This window comes from Microsporum canis, genomic scaffold, assembly GCF_000151145.1.
Source record: "Microsporum canis CBS 113480 supercont1.6 genomic scaffold, whole genome shotgun sequence".
Lineage (NCBI taxonomy): Eukaryota > Fungi > Ascomycota > Eurotiomycetes > Onygenales > Arthrodermataceae > Microsporum > Microsporum canis.
The window spans coordinates 1828847-1843735 of record NW_003299164.1 but is presented as its reverse complement, the minus strand read 5'-3'; the positions used below and the strand labels follow the sequence as shown (position 1 = coordinate 1843735).

The 14889-nt window shown below is 47.2% G+C and overlaps 6 protein-coding genes across 6 annotated transcripts; 5 read left to right on the top strand and 1 right to left on the bottom strand.

The window, feature by feature from the left end:
• Window positions 1-113: 113 nt before the first annotated feature.
• On the bottom strand, window positions 114-495 carry MCYG_06822 (uncharacterized protein; the record flags this gene model as incomplete). The annotated part of the gene is made up of 3 exons (XM_002844812.1): window positions 114-185; window positions 280-394; window positions 464-495. The coding sequence occupies 3 exons, from the start codon at window positions 493-495 to the stop codon at window positions 114-116; spliced, it is 219 nt and encodes a 72-aa protein (XP_002844858.1).
• Window positions 496-2910: 2415 nt separating this feature from the next.
• On the top strand, window positions 2911-4152 carry MCYG_06821 (conserved hypothetical protein; the record flags this gene model as incomplete). Its single annotated transcript, XM_002844811.1, has 2 exons — window positions 2911-3013; window positions 3083-4152. 2 exons carry the CDS (start codon window positions 2911-2913, stop codon window positions 4150-4152), a joined length of 1173 nt encoding a protein of 390 aa, XP_002844857.1.
• Window positions 4153-5233: 1081 nt separating this feature from the next.
• On the top strand, window positions 5234-7188 carry MCYG_06820 (heat shock protein 60; the record flags this gene model as incomplete). The annotated part of the gene is made up of 3 exons (XM_002844810.1): window positions 5234-5368; window positions 5457-5598; window positions 5678-7188. 3 exons carry the CDS (start codon window positions 5234-5236, stop codon window positions 7186-7188), a joined length of 1788 nt encoding a protein of 595 aa, XP_002844856.1.
• A 1043-nt stretch (window positions 7189-8231) lies between these two features.
• Window positions 8232-9072, top strand: MCYG_06819 (cofilin; the record flags this gene model as incomplete). The annotated part of the gene is made up of 5 exons (XM_002844809.1): window positions 8232-8270; window positions 8314-8359; window positions 8485-8737; window positions 8819-8867; window positions 8929-9072. 5 exons carry the CDS (start codon window positions 8232-8234, stop codon window positions 9070-9072), a joined length of 531 nt encoding a protein of 176 aa, XP_002844855.1.
• A 773-nt stretch (window positions 9073-9845) lies between these two features.
• On the top strand, window positions 9846-10752 carry MCYG_06818 (cytochrome c oxidase polypeptide V; the record flags this gene model as incomplete). Its single annotated transcript, XM_002844808.1, has 3 exons — window positions 9846-10170; window positions 10374-10567; window positions 10666-10752. The coding sequence occupies 3 exons, from the start codon at window positions 9846-9848 to the stop codon at window positions 10750-10752; spliced, it is 606 nt and encodes a 201-aa protein (XP_002844854.1).
• Window positions 10753-12087: 1335 nt separating this feature from the next.
• Window positions 12088-14615, top strand: MCYG_06817 (1,4-alpha-glucan branching enzyme; the record flags this gene model as incomplete). The annotated part of the gene is made up of 8 exons (XM_002844807.1): window positions 12088-12115; window positions 12154-12323; window positions 12405-12504; window positions 12563-12675; window positions 12745-13436; window positions 13493-13828; window positions 13893-14523; window positions 14589-14615. 8 exons carry the CDS (start codon window positions 12088-12090, stop codon window positions 14613-14615), a joined length of 2097 nt encoding a protein of 698 aa, XP_002844853.1.
• Window positions 14616-14889: the final 274 nt, after the last annotated feature.

Genomic DNA, 14889 nt, shown 5'->3' with positions numbered 1-14889 from the left:
TATCCCTCCGTCTGCAATCTATCACCTAATGTTGTACAGACCTTCCCGCGCACTTCTCCTGCTTCATCGCACAGAATGCTCAAGCAGCTTATCTTTCTCCCACCATCAATCGTTTATTTGGAGGCCTGGTTTACACCCTGGTTCATTTGGGCGGCCAGGTCAACGACTTCGCCTTGCTTGCCGTTCTACATCAATCCAGGGTCCTTGGTTAGTCAAGTCCGAGCAAAACCAGTAAAACCATCATCAATCGACACAGGAGTCAGATTGCCAGGCACTAACCTTCCAGTGGGCATATTTGAGCTCGCTTGGAGTTTGGGACTCGACCTTAACACGGAGTTCTGGCTTGAGAGAGCGGCGGACTGCCTGAGCAGCAACAGACAGGTAGCGGTTGTAGCTGAAGGGATCACCGAGTCAGCAATTGAAGCGGAATGGACGGAAAACGGAGTGCGAGGCATGTACATACGTCAAACCGGCGGCTTTCCACGCGAAGGTCATGGTGAATGATGTGGTGTTCGAGTTTCTTCTCTTTGCCTGCTCGAAAGTGGTTGTTTCATTTGACGTTTCTTTTCGCTGGTTTGTCCGATTTTGGTCTAATAGTTATATCACGTGATAGAGGCTGACCTCGCCTACTTTCAACGTCAAAACGCTTGAACTGCACTAAGTTGTTTTTCCCGGCCAGAACATGCAAATGGACGATATGATGGCTAACATATGGAGTCTAGGGCGAAGTTAGCCCGGGGACGTATTTATATAGTGACGTACGGGGTATACGGGCGGCCCTTCGAAGTCGAGAAGCACATAACATAAGTGCTTTAAGAAGGCAAGCTGCGTCCTACTACGGATTATTTCTTCTACCACACTGAACATTCCTCACGCAGAGAGTTTATGAAACCCCAAGACCGCCACTCCATGGCCAGAGTCCGCCACCGTATGTAAAATGAAAGAAAGGTGGAAGCTGGTTGGATTTAAAAGCTGGCAGCCTTCATCGTCCGGCTCCCAAACTAAGCCACGTATGGATAGCAACCATTCAGCTGGGGCTCCCGTCTATGCTAGCCTAGCAATCAACATATGTACGCTAAAGCGAACATATGAACTGCCCTGGTACCTCACCTGACGGACCAATTAGTCCACAGCTAACCATATACTCCTGGCGATGATCCACCCTCCTGTCATTGTTTATAATATATCCCGGACTCAGACGAAAGGGTTCTAGTGATATAATGAACAATGCTAGTCTATTCACCTTTTTGCCTTAACATCACATAAAGGGCCCTAATATCCAGGGTAGAAATGCTGTATATATCAGCACCTTTACTCACCATTCCTATCCCATTGATAAAGTGCACTGTGATTGATTATGAAGGCAAATTATAAAAAGACAGTTCCGGAAAAAGAAATCACCTCTATCCATCTATACTAGAAGGAGGAAACAACAATTGGAAGTGAGGTTTTATTCTCTGTCGGCCATGTTACCAAGATTATCAACCCAGTAGTCACTTTATGCTCCTTGTTCCGGAATCCCTCTTCGCGCAACGATGGAACCTTCTTCAATATAAGTCTAAACAGGCGGGTCTTGATAGATAACCTTCTTTTGTTTAAGTCTAACCGGGCGTTCGGGGCCATTCTTAACGAGAAAACAACTCCTTGTCCGCCTGGTAGCCTTGCAAGACACCTTCTCCTTTGAGCATCCACCTTCTAGTACAGGGGACTTGCACCATCAGCCACCGGTTTTGAGGGTTAAACCGCATTCGGATAAAGGGTTGCACATCCACCTAGGTGTCTGCATACAGGAGAATCCAGCGGGATGGTATCGGATGCAGAAGTCGACCGTCCCGCTCCCAGTCCATGGCACTGGGGCATGATTTCTTTTTCGTTCTCCTAGAAGTTGATCCCGGCTCTGCATGAGCGGTGAGACGCCATCAGCCGCATATACTTTCACTAGCAGTAGTTACAAGGCCAAAGTTGAAATGCCTTCAAGGAAAGGGGGGGGGAGTATCTACCTTGGGCGTGTGGGTATGGAAACAACATGAGAACCCCGTCAGAGACCCTGATTCGGTTAGATAATTAGTCAAACGCATTCTCTAACGGCCGGGGAAGGACGATGAATATATAGACTAGTAATTTTGTAAAGGGGATATAGTATCGTTGGTAGCACCCTCATAGTAGAAAATTCAAGATGGTTTGGTTCGTTACCCGGTGGGCTGGGACGGTCGTGCATGGAAACAATGTATTGTGCTTCACGCCAGCTCCTCAGGGAAAAAAACAACAACATGAAGCATATACACACAAATACCGCTTCACGTTGACTAGCAACACAAAAGCTTCGAGGCTCGCAGAACAACAGACTGAAGCCTGATTACCACATAGAGGTAAGCTATCAATTTCTCTTCAGAGCATAACTGGGGGACTGGATAGGTCTCAAGTCCTTCTCACTTGCTCAATATCAGATTCTTCGTGTTCCTGTCTCTTGATTCCTCAATATCAGTCCTATCAACTGATCACACTGCCGCGGACCAAGAGACTGGTACTGAAGACAGCCCCCTCCAGCTAGCCCTCACCTTCTTCTTCTTCTTCTTCTTCTGCTACTTCTTCCCCCCCTCTTCCTTACCAACCACTAACCTCTCTACCACCCTCTCTAGCAAACAGAGAAGCCACCCGCTGTATCGTGACAGCTCGTTACCAGAGAGATCGACGCTTGCTAGGAAATAACTGAGCATCTCAGAGCTCACTCGGTGACAGAAACAAGCAGTAAGTTATATTTGGCCCCAAAGGGGAGCTCACCTCTAGCTCATAATTCATCTAGTAGAGAGGGAAATTCATGGGACTAGAAGCTGGTTCGTCCCATGGATTTGCTCTAGAGACCTGGTAGCTAACCTTAGTCACTTCTAGGACAAGACAGCCGAGATAGAAATGACCAGCACCAAGAAGGGAAAGGCAGTGAATGCCACTAAGGAGGGGCCGAAGCTCAAGGTCTTGAACCGCCCTCCAACGAGAACCATCGTTCGTTGGAATGGTATGTATATAAATGATCCCAAAGTCAAGAAATGAGGTGAAAGGGTAGACCCATGCTAACATTGATCAGACGAACTGGACAAGAAGCTGCTTCTTGCAATTCAATCCGCCTGCAACAAACATGGAGTCCGCGTTCCATGGGGCGAAGTTGCAAACATGATGCAAAACAACATCACGGACGGTGCAATTGTACAGCATTTGGCAAAGTTACGCACACGAATGGTGGAAGCTGGCATGGAAGTCCCACCACCACTCCGTCGCGCAGCTGGTTCACTTCCAAAGTCCCCTGAGGTTGTTGAAGATCTCCCGGCACCTAACCCTGTCGCCGGTGGGAAGACCAACATCCGCAAAAAGGGAGCGAAGAGGTCTTTATATGATTCTGGTGATGAAAGCTTCGATGACGGCAAAAAGTCCAATAAAAAGTCCAACAAAAAGTCCAAAGCGATAAAGGAAAAGGACAACTCAGACAATGATAAAGGCAAGACAAATAATATCCCCATCAAATCTGAAGATGAGACCGAAGATAGCGGAGTGTATGGACTTCAGGTCACCAGCGAGACTGAGTCCGTCAACGAGAAAGCAGACCAGGATTTCGTCGCTACTGGTGAAGAATATGCAAACTTCAAGTATGCAAAGTCTGCGTCCGTAGGCACACCTTCCGGCAGCGAGCCATCCAACCAAGGTGAACCTGGTTTTATTCATGAAGCCAGCAATGATGAGAATGCAGCCCTCCCAATCCAAAATTCACCAGAAGAGGTCGCAGTTCTGCGGTATCTCGGTAACACCGGACAGCATGCCATCCAGCCGGGCGAGATTCAGGCACCTTCTGCAACGGAAGCTGTAATGAACGGCCTGCAGGGAGTCCCAATGGGTATCGACCAGGCTGTTCCCCCTGAATTCACTCCGCATCACAATCTGCATGACTTCACTACGCCACCTCCCTGGCTGGAAGACCCCACAGATGGCAACCGTCTCGAGATGCCAGCCCAGTTCGAGTTGAGAGACTTTGGCTTTATTCATGGTGCAACCGATCAAAACGTAGCATTTGTTCGGGGTTTCCAGCCCTCTTCAGCCCGGGATCAGTTCCAGCACGGCTCTTATGCTCCACATCCCCTTTATCCCAATGCACTCCGGCGTTAATGGGCTCTGTTCCCTATTGAGGTCCTTTCCATGAGATCTATTCCAATGGATTTCATGAACTCGGGCACTTCACTGACCCCATCGACGATGGGAGCCCAGCGAGGGCTACCAGACCCCGGCTTCGGTTTGTCATTTGACTCCGGAGATAGAAACCCAAACTGCTTTGACGAGCTCGTTCAACAATTGTCCAACTAGTCGGAAGAATGCTTATTCCGATTTCTCAGAGAAATATCACACTGCCCTCAGTTAAGGCTTACATCAAAACATCAAAAGTTCATCTTGGGTTCAATCATTCAAGGGTATTTCGGAATCTTGGAGGTTTGAACTGCTGGTTAGCTAGATAAAAAAAACTCTGACTTTCTCTCCCTGTTTTCATTCCATTTGTGTATTTATTTTCCCTTTCTTTATTCAAGTCAAGTTGGTTCAGACCTATGGTCAAAGATTGATAACCCACATCAATGACGATACCCCCTATTGCCTATCTCTCCGGACATACGGGTTTGGCGTTGGCTGGCTGGCCAAGGAAGGTATTTCCTCCTGCCATCAGGGCGTATGGCAGACTGCAGCAATTTGCATATCTTCCTGGTAATAAATGATGGTTTTATAGAATGTTTATCCTCTAAAAAAGCGGCTTCGAAGTTGACCTTAAGTGAAACAAAAAAGAGCTAACAGTAATGGTTCTTCCCGGCAGCATTGCCTTACTATACAAAGAAAAATAAAATCAGATTATCTTCCATTCACCATAAGTTGGGTTGAAGTGAATTCCTCGTATATTTTCACTCGGGGTTTTTATTCATCATATGTCGTTGGATTACCCAAAGGGGAAACCAGCTGTTCATATCACGTGACATGTTTTAAGTGCCAAGACTTCTCCAGAACTTGCTCGAAACATCAATTTTTTTTTCTTTCCCTTCTTGAACTTCTTCATCTTTTTCATCTCTTCACTCTCCAACGTCTTGACACAGCTTCAATCCCTCTTGTCTTCTATACCCTTCTTTAATTAGGAGTTTGTTTTTTTTTTGGGTTCTTTGTGGGCTAATTTCGCACCCCTTCCATCCCCTGTTTTTATTAATTTTCAAAAATGCAGCGAGCTCTCTCTACTTCTTCCAGGGCTTCGGTCCTCGCATCTGCTGCTGCTACCAGAAGCCAGGTCTCTCAATTCCGACCAGCTCTTGCTGCTGGTGTCAGCCTTCAGCAGCAGCGGTTTGCTCACAAGGTAAGGGACTGCTCGACCTCCTCAAAAATAACACTCAATTGGAGTCGTTTGTTCGCATGGGCATGGGCTAAAAAGCTATTTCATTTAGGAGATTAAATTCGGTGTTGAGGGCCGCGCCTCACTCCTGAAGGGTATTGATACTCTCGCTAAGGCTGTCACCGCCACACTGGGTCCCAAGGGACGAAATGTTTTAATAGAGTCCCCCTACGGCTCCCCAAAGATAACAAAGGGTAGGTTCATAGCTCTTGATTCTGCTTTTTCCTGCTCTTTTTCTTTACTTAGATAGTGCTAACTTGAATAAATCTATAGATGGTGTCACCGTTGCTAAAGCTGTTTCTTTGGAAGATAAGTTTGAAAACTTGGGAGCCCGGCTTCTCCAGGATGTAGCTTCCAAGACCAACGAGGTTGCTGGTGATGGAACTACTACTGCTACCGTTCTCGCCCGTGCCATCTTCTCTGAAACTGTTAAGAACGTTGCCGCTGGTTGCAACCCAATGGATCTTCGTAGGGGCATCCAGGCTGCTGTTCAGTCCGTTGTCGAATACCTACAGGCCAACAAGAGAGACATCACCACCACTGAAGAAATCGCCCAAGTTGCTACCATCTCTGCTAATGGAGACCTCTTAGTTGGCAAGCTTATCTCTAACGCTATGGAGAAGGTTGGCAAGGAGGGTGTTATCACTGTCAAGGATGGAAAGACCATTGAGGACGAACTCGAGGTTACCGAGGGTATGCGATTCGACCGAGGCTACACCTCCCCATACTTCATCACCGATCCCAAGACCCAGAAGGTCGAGTTCGAGAAGCCACTTATCCTTCTCTCTGAAAAGAAGATCTCTGCTGTCCAAGACATCCTTCCAGCTCTAGAGGCTTCTACCACCCTCCGTCGACCATTGGTCATCATTGCTGAAGATATCGATGGCGAGGCCCTCGCTGTCTGTATCCTCAACAAGCTCCGTGGCCAGCTCCAGGTTGCTGCTGTCAAGGCACCCGGATTCGGTGACAACCGCAAGAGCATCCTTGGTGATATCGGAATCCTCACCAACGCCACTGTGTTCACTGATGAGCTCGACATGAAACTCGATAAGGCTACCCCCGATATGCTCGGATCCACCGGCTCCATTACCATCACCAAGGAGGACACCATTATCCTTAACGGTGAGGGCAGCAAGGATGCCATTGCTCAACGCTGTGAGCAGATCCGTGGTGTCATTGCTGACCCTGCCACCTCTGACTACGAGAAGGAGAAGCTCCAGGAACGTTTGGCTAAGCTCTCCGGCGGTGTTGCGGTCATCAAGGTCGGCGGTGCTTCTGAAGTCGAGGTCGGAGAGAAGAAGGACCGTGTCGTTGATGCCCTCAACGCCACCCGTGCTGCCGTCGAGGAGGGTATCCTCCCCGGTGGTGGTACCGCTCTTCTTAAGGCCGCAGCTAACGGCCTCGCTGATGTCAAGCCAACCAACTTTGACCAGCAGCTCGGTGTCAGCATCGTGAAGAGCGCCATCACACGCCCAGCCCGCACTATCGTCGAGAACGCTGGCCTCGAGGGAAGCGTTGTTGTTGGTAAGCTTACCGACGAGTTTGCCAGCGACTTCAACCGTGGTTTCGACAGCTCCAAGGGAGAGTACGTTGACATGATTGCCTCCGGTATTGTCGACCCCCTCAAGGTTGTCCGAACTGCTCTTGTTGATGCCAGTGGTGTTGCCTCACTCCTTGGAACCACCGAGGTTGCCATCGTCGACGCCCCTGAGCCCAAGTCTGCCCCTGCTCCTGGCGGTATGCCCGGGATGGGCGGCATGGGTGGAATGGGCGGTATGTACTAAAAAGAATAACGTGTTTAATGCGTCCCTGCTTCCATGTTTTTCCCCCCCCTACCATTTCTCCCTCTATGTCTTAAAATGCTCTGTTTGGCGTGCTGCATTGTTTTTATGTAATCCTATATTTGTTTCCATCTCGTCTGTTATTTTACCTCCTCCCCCTAAACTCCAAGACCTGTACCATAACCACCTTCCTACAACTCCAACTTGACCGATGATAAGTATATCTCCACTCTTGTCCTCTTGTCATTTCATCTTATGCGTTTGTTATCCCTTCTGAGATAGAGAAAAGCCGCAGCTGAAGAGATCAAGAGCGGTAGCAGGGAATATGGGCCATGAACATTGGGGCTTTGGCCAATGTCTTCAAGGTCGTGTACTTATATAATATGAATTCTAAGAAACTGTTCAATATTTAGTTGTAGTATCTTTCTTCCATCGATCCTACAAACAGTCTTTAACATAAAACTCAAGGGCCCAAGGCAGACTTGTTAGTAGGAAACGATCACACGATCAAAACCCACAACAGGCTCCTACATATATTCTATTAAAATTGGCACCTGTGCTTCCGATATGTCTGCTGCTTACGCATGTCTAAGTGGCTGTAGATAAATACTCCTAGGCTGCTGTTTTCTTTTTGAATGGGCGTATCGCGGTAGTTAAATACGTGTAAAGAACTTTCCCACCCCACCAACACCAACAGGGTAAAACTAAGGAAACGTCTCAGCCCCGCCATTCACTCTGTTGCCTCCATCACCAAAACAACAACCCGTTTGCCAACAACTAATTATTCCCTTGTCACTGCGAACTCCTTATTAGTCTTACTCCGTCCTCGTCTTCATAGAGCGGCATTTCTCCTTCGAACTGTGAGTTGACGTTGTTCGGACCCCCTCGCCACCAGCTTCAACTGCGCTATCAGCTACAGCTTCACCCCTTTTTCCACCCGGAAGACACACTGTGTGCATCAATCCCACTAACATACATACGTTCACCGGTTCACAGGCATACACATATTATAAGAAGTTCCGGCTACTGAATTCCAACGCGCAATCATGTCGGTATGTTCATTACTTTCTCGTTCTACTATCCAAGTCCAAATTGCCCCTTACCGTGGCTAACATCTTCCTTATACAGATGGCATCTGGGTACGCCCTTTCATCCCTTATCTCCCTACGCTGCTGTAAATATATATAACCAACAGGAAAGGATCCTGAGGGCCAATGTGGAGAATGATCCTGGTGTTGATCGCATGGATTTATGATGAAAGATATTGGTTCTCCGGCTAATGACATACGCACAACAGAGTTACGATACACCCTGATTGTATCAACGCATACGAGAAGCTACGGCTTGGAAAGGGAGCTGGCAGAACAAAATACATCATCTTCAAGATCTCTGACAACAAGAAAGAGGTTGTGGTCGATGAAACCTCCACCAACGACGACTACGAAGCCTTCCGTGAGAAACTAGTTTCCTCCAAGGACTCCAATGGAAGACCTGCCCCAAGATATGCCGCATACGATGTTGAGTTCCAGCTTGAGGCAGGTGAAGGATGGCGGTATGCCTCATCTAGATATATCCGAGCCACAATGTCGAGCGGTGGTGTCTTCGAGCTTTTTTGACTGATTCATCAACACAGACAGAAGATTGTTTTCATTTCCTGGGTCCCCCGTGAAACCCCAGTCCTGGTAAGAGCCCTATATATCAAGATATCAAACTGCAAAGAAGTCCTAACCAACCTCTGCCTAGTGGTCCATGATCTACGCTACCACTAGACAAACGCTCAAGGATGCTCTTCACCCACACGTCAGTATCCAGGCTGACGACCCATCTGAAGTCGAATGGGCTCATGTCCTGGCCGAGGCTGGCGGCAAGAATGCTACTTCCAAGTAGGATAGTATGAATATTCATGGAAAACGCAGCAAAGGACCTCTGACACCGTCACACAAATAGCATTTTGCCAGTGTTTTGATATCTTGTGTGATCATATAGCGTGCCGGTGGCTAATATGTTTCTATCCCTTCCTCTTTCACTTCTGACCATATCAATAATGCAAATATGACAACCAAGCATCAGGTACGAATTCGTTTCCTTACAGCTATGAACCCAGGTCTTGTGTGTAGATATCCGGTTATTTATAGAGCTTGTCGACGCTGTTCATTCGTGCCAGTAACACTTTGTTCTGTTAGTCGTTGGCTCAAATACCTCGTAGCTGCAAAGTCACGCCATATCGTTCTCTGCCACCCATGGAGAATCGGTAGGGATTGGACGCATGCTGTCGTAGGGCGTATCCTATACTGTATGCTTGCGAATACCCGCTGCCTGAGCACATCAAAATGTTAGTTATAAATGCCCATTTCAAGGTTATGGATGTACTTTTTATTTCAATATATGACGCTTTGCAGCAAGAAATCATCCTTATATCTACGTATCTGCTTCACCGTTTTGGGTGTGGGTACCGTAACCAATCACAGCATAGCAATTAATACGCTGAGTCAGCACCACGGAAACTTTCGCAGCCCATAATCATCAAACCTCACAACATCCCAACTTCGTCTCTTCAAAACGGTGATTTCAGGTCTTCGACGCTCTTCTTTGGCCCAGAAATCAGTTTCCATCTACGCCTTCCCCCCTCTCTCAATCCGTCGTTTCCCAATCAACTCACTATGTCCTTCCGAGCCACCCCACGGGCCGTCGCAGGCACCGTCCGCTCTGTCTCGACTACATGCTCAAAAACTGCTGTACGAAGCAATGTTTCATCAATTGGCTGCCTCAATGCCCGTGTGCCTGTCAACAACCAGCCTGCGTCTCTCTCCAAACAGCAGATCCGCTCTGCCTCTTCTGAACACGCCATTGCCAACCCTGTCCTCGCCGGAATTGAGAAGCGCTGGGAAGCCATGCCTCCTCAAGATCAGGCCGAACTGTGGATGAAGCTGAGAGACAGAATGAAGGTTGACTGGAAGGAGATGACTCTACAAGAGAAGCGAGCTGGTAGGTCATATTTTTGTAGCCATTGAACTCCATAGAAACAGTTCTCGCGTCGGTTTTGGGTTATGGGTGCTTGAGAGCAGAACTGCCATCCCCCCTATCAGATGTTGCACACTTCATTGTACCACTACATTGCGCCGAAGGAGCGACATATATTCGTTTTAGTGAGAAAATTGTTTATGCTAACTCGTTTTTTGTCTCGACAGCTTACTGGATTGCCTTCGGACCCCATGGACCCCGTGCTGAGACCCCCAAGGGTGAGGGTGCGAAGATCTTCATCCAGGTAATGAAGTATGTCGTTATTTCCGCAGGCCTTTTCTACGCTACTCGTCTCCTCGCTGGTGCTCCACCAAAGACCATGACCAAGGAATGGCAAGAAGCCACGAACGAATACGCCCGGGTAGGATACCTTCATTTTTTTCTCCTCCCCTTTTCATCAAGATATTACTCTCCTTTGATGGCTTGTGAATGACTATTAATGCGTTATCTCCCTAATAGAAAGAGAAGCTTGACCCCATCTACGGTATCAGCAGCGAAGGATACTCTGGAAAGGGTTTCGTACAAAGCCCACCAGCTGGCAAATAGATTCGATAACCTAATACGAAGATCCGCGGAGCAAATGGAATGCCTTCCAAGACGTAAAGATGAAGGCTTCTCTTTCACAGCATTTCGTTATTTTGTCAGTGTGCCCTGGGGTTTTTATATACCCAGATCTCGCATTCCAGATCTACCCAACTTGTGCAATATCAAAGAAAAAACAATTAAAACTGTATTAATGGAATTGGAGAACTGTATAGCCTATTCTTTTCCTTCTCTTTTTTTTACCCCCATTTCCTTCTCCGTCTGTCAGAAAGGAGGATTGCATTGCCCACTCTCCCAACCTCTTTACAGCTGTGCATATATCGATGCTGGACACGGTCAAAGATGGAGGGCATGGAGCTTTATCTTTTCTCCTGAATGATATATATCCCCTCGATCAACCGTCCATCCTCTCGATTTCCTTTGTTCTGTCTGTACTTCATGTTATATATAAAGCAGTCTTAGTTTCTTACGTTGGTCTGCCTCCTGTCAGCTCCCTTAAGTCTCGTTCAAGCTCTATAGATTTCATGATACCAGCTTTCAATATGGAATAGGGGCACTGTTAGGTAGCCACGGCAATACGTGTGGGGTGATAATATCGTACGATTCTATGAAACTAACAATTTTTAACCAACAGGAACTTTGGCGAACAGGAGCCCTTCAGCCAGTTCTCTTGTCTTCCGTATAATGCCGTTCTGTACAGCTTCGTCTTCCCTTATTTATTCAACTGGACTGATCCTGCATATATATTCATCTTTACGTATCTCCACCAGAAAAATCGCTCATACATAACGAACAACCAAGGACATCCAATCATCAATTAATTAGCCTGTTTTAAATGTACTATCCGCATAACTCAAGTGGTTGGAATTTATATATACCCACGCCTCTTTGCATATTGACTGGGCGATAAACATAGAAAACAAGATTTCATGCTTTAGCGATGACGTTCTGGCTTGAACAGGGCAAGGGGGAGAGAAAGGGTGTAACCGTTGTGCCGCCCTCCCTCTCAACTATTAATATGGAGTTTCGAGAGAAGAAAAGGGATATCAAACAGCCAGTAACCAGTTAGTGATAAAATTAGTGGCCCGAGTTCTGGTTTCACAGCAGAAGTTGTTCCCTTACTTGCCACTCTTGCTGAGCAACGCGTCCTCCAGTCGTACCCCCTCCTTGGGAGCTATTTATTGTCCCTCTTTGTTTGCTCAAGCTGCGGAACCGATAACTACACTTCTCAGCCAACTGGTTTACGGGCTTCTTCTCAAGAGACTTCATCACCATTCAGTTCTGTGTAGGTAGAAAAAGGGCCGAGATACCAGTATATACTTATCAGCCTCCCAAATCATGGCTGTAAAGATTCCGGATGGCACAGGTCAGTAGCTGGAATATACTTTCTAACTGTGTCTTCAGTCTATGCTATCGACCCGGTTGCCAGCTTAAATAACATTTTATTAGGTGTCATCGATTTGGATCCGTGGCTGGAGCCGTTCAAGGACGGTCTGAAACATAGATATCAACTTACTGCCGAATGGATCCGGAAGATTGACGAGACTGAGGGCGGGCTTGACAAGTTTAGCAAGGTATGTATGCTTTACTTTCTCTTCCTTACATTATGTCAGGAATTACCATTCGACGAGATAAATGCTTATTTATATGTATAGGGCTATGAGAAGTTTGGTTTCAATGTTGCCGACAACGGTGATATCACGTACAGAGAATGGGCCCCAAACGCGGTTACGGCCCACCTCATTGGCGATTTCAGTACGTTAGCTTCACCTTTTGATAATGAACCATGCATTGAACTTATCTATAACTAAAGACAAATGGGACCCGACTGCAACGCCATTAAAGAAGAATGACTTTGGTGTGTGGGAAGGCACCCTTCCAGCAAATGATGGAGACCTTGCTATACCGCATAACAGTAAGGTCAAGGTACGACTGCAGCCTATGCCTAATTCACTGTATTTGTATTAGAAAAGACGGTCCTAATTGCCATGTCAGATTACCATGACCACTCCATCCGGAGAGCGAATCGATAGGATACCAGCCTGGACAAAAAGAGTTACCCAGGATCTCAGCGTTTCTCCACTGTACGAGAACGTGTTCTGGCACCCACCCATGGAGGAGCAGTACCAGTTCAAGCACGCTGCTCCCCAAAAGCCAGAGTCACTTCGCATCTATGAGGCACATGTGGGGATATCATCACCCAAGACTGAAGTTGCGACATATAAAAACTTCACTAAGGTGATGCTTCCCCGTATCAAACACCTGGGTTATAACGCTATCCAACTCATGGCGATCATGGAGCATGCCTATTATGCCAGCTTCGGATACCAGGTTAATAGCTTTTTCGCAGCAAGCAGCCGCTACGGCACCCCAGAAGACCTGAAGGAGTTGATAGACACAGCTCACAGTATGGGTCTCATCATTCTTCTTGACGTGGTACACAGCCATGCGTCCAAGAATGTGCTGGATGGTCTTAACATGTTTGACGGGACCGATCATCTGTACTTCCATTCAGGTGGGAAGGGTAACCATGATCTCTGGGATAGCCGCCTCTTTAATTATGGTAACCATGAGGTGCTGAGATTCCTCCTTAGCAACTTGAGATTCTGGATGGAAGAATATCGATTTGATGGCTTCCGATTTGATGGAGTGACAAGCATGTTATACATTCACCATGGAATCGGAACGTAAGTGTCATTCTCTTCAATAATGATATACGGTATCTTCTGACATGGATAATAAGTGGATTTTCTGGCGGATATCATGAATATTTCGGCCATTCTGTAGATGATGAAGGGATCACATATCTGGCGCTGGCAAACGAGATGTTGCATCAAATATACCCGAATTGCATCACAGTTGCAGAGGATGTTTCTGGTATGCCTGCGCTGTGCCTACCTCTATCACTGGGAGGCGTGGGCTTCGATTACCGTCTAGCTATGGCAATCCCAGACATGTACATCAAACTGTTGAAGGAGAAGAAGGATGAAGAGTGGGACATCGCGAATATAGCATCTACGCTTACCAACCGTAGGCATGGCGAAAAAGCGATTGCCTACGCTGAGAGCCACGACCAAGCGTATGTATTTCAAATATTGCTTTCCCCCATAGCTCCCCTAGAGATGGCTAACAGTGAATGACAGACTCGTCGGCGACAAGACATTGATGATGTGGCTCTGTGACAAGGAGATGTACACGAACATGTCTGTCTTGACCGAGCTGACCCCCACGATTGAACGCGGTATGAGCCTGCATAAGATGATCCGCTTGGTCACACATGGCCTTGGGGGAGAAGGCTACCTCAACTTCGAAGGCAACGAGTTTGGTCACCCCGAATGGCTCGATTTCCCTCGCGAGGGCAACAACAACAGCTTCTGGTATGCTAGAAGACAGCTGAATTTGACTGAAGATGACCTCCTCAGATACAAATTCCTGAACGAGTTCGACAGAAAGATGCAACTCACTGAGGAGAAATACGGATGGCTTCACTCCAGGCAGGCATATATCGGCCTCAAGAACGAAGAGGACAAAGTCCTGGTGTTCGAGAGGGCTGGGCTGCTATGGGCGTTCAATTTCCATCCTACTAACAGCTTCACCGCGTACCGTGTGGGAGTAGAGCAAGCAGGAACCTACCGGATTGTCATTGACACCGACGACAGCGAGTTTGGAGGCTTCGATCGTAATGCCAAAGGAACGAGGTTCTTTACAACAGACTTGGAATGGAACGGACGGAAAAATTATGTAGAACTGTACCTTCCAACGAGAACGGCCCTGGTGAGTTCAGCCTTTACGTTGATCCATTATGAAACGGTTCCAAATGCTGACTGCGCCGTGTATAGGTTCTCGCGCTCGAGGACACCCTGTGAGAAGTAGGGTGGGAGCAACTTAGACACATATTTTCTATCATGTTAGGGACCCAAATAACTGTCACTACCCTATAATCAAAGCCTGGTTCTAAACGCCCTCGATAGTAGAATAATATGTATATGCATCTCATCTCCTGTTTGATATAATTATGCTTGGCGCAGGTGGACACGGCAACAGACGGACGTGTAATTTTTCTACCACACAAAAGGTCAGATTTGGCTACACGGAAGGGTATCTTACGAGGTGTATCTGTAATACATAATACGACGATGT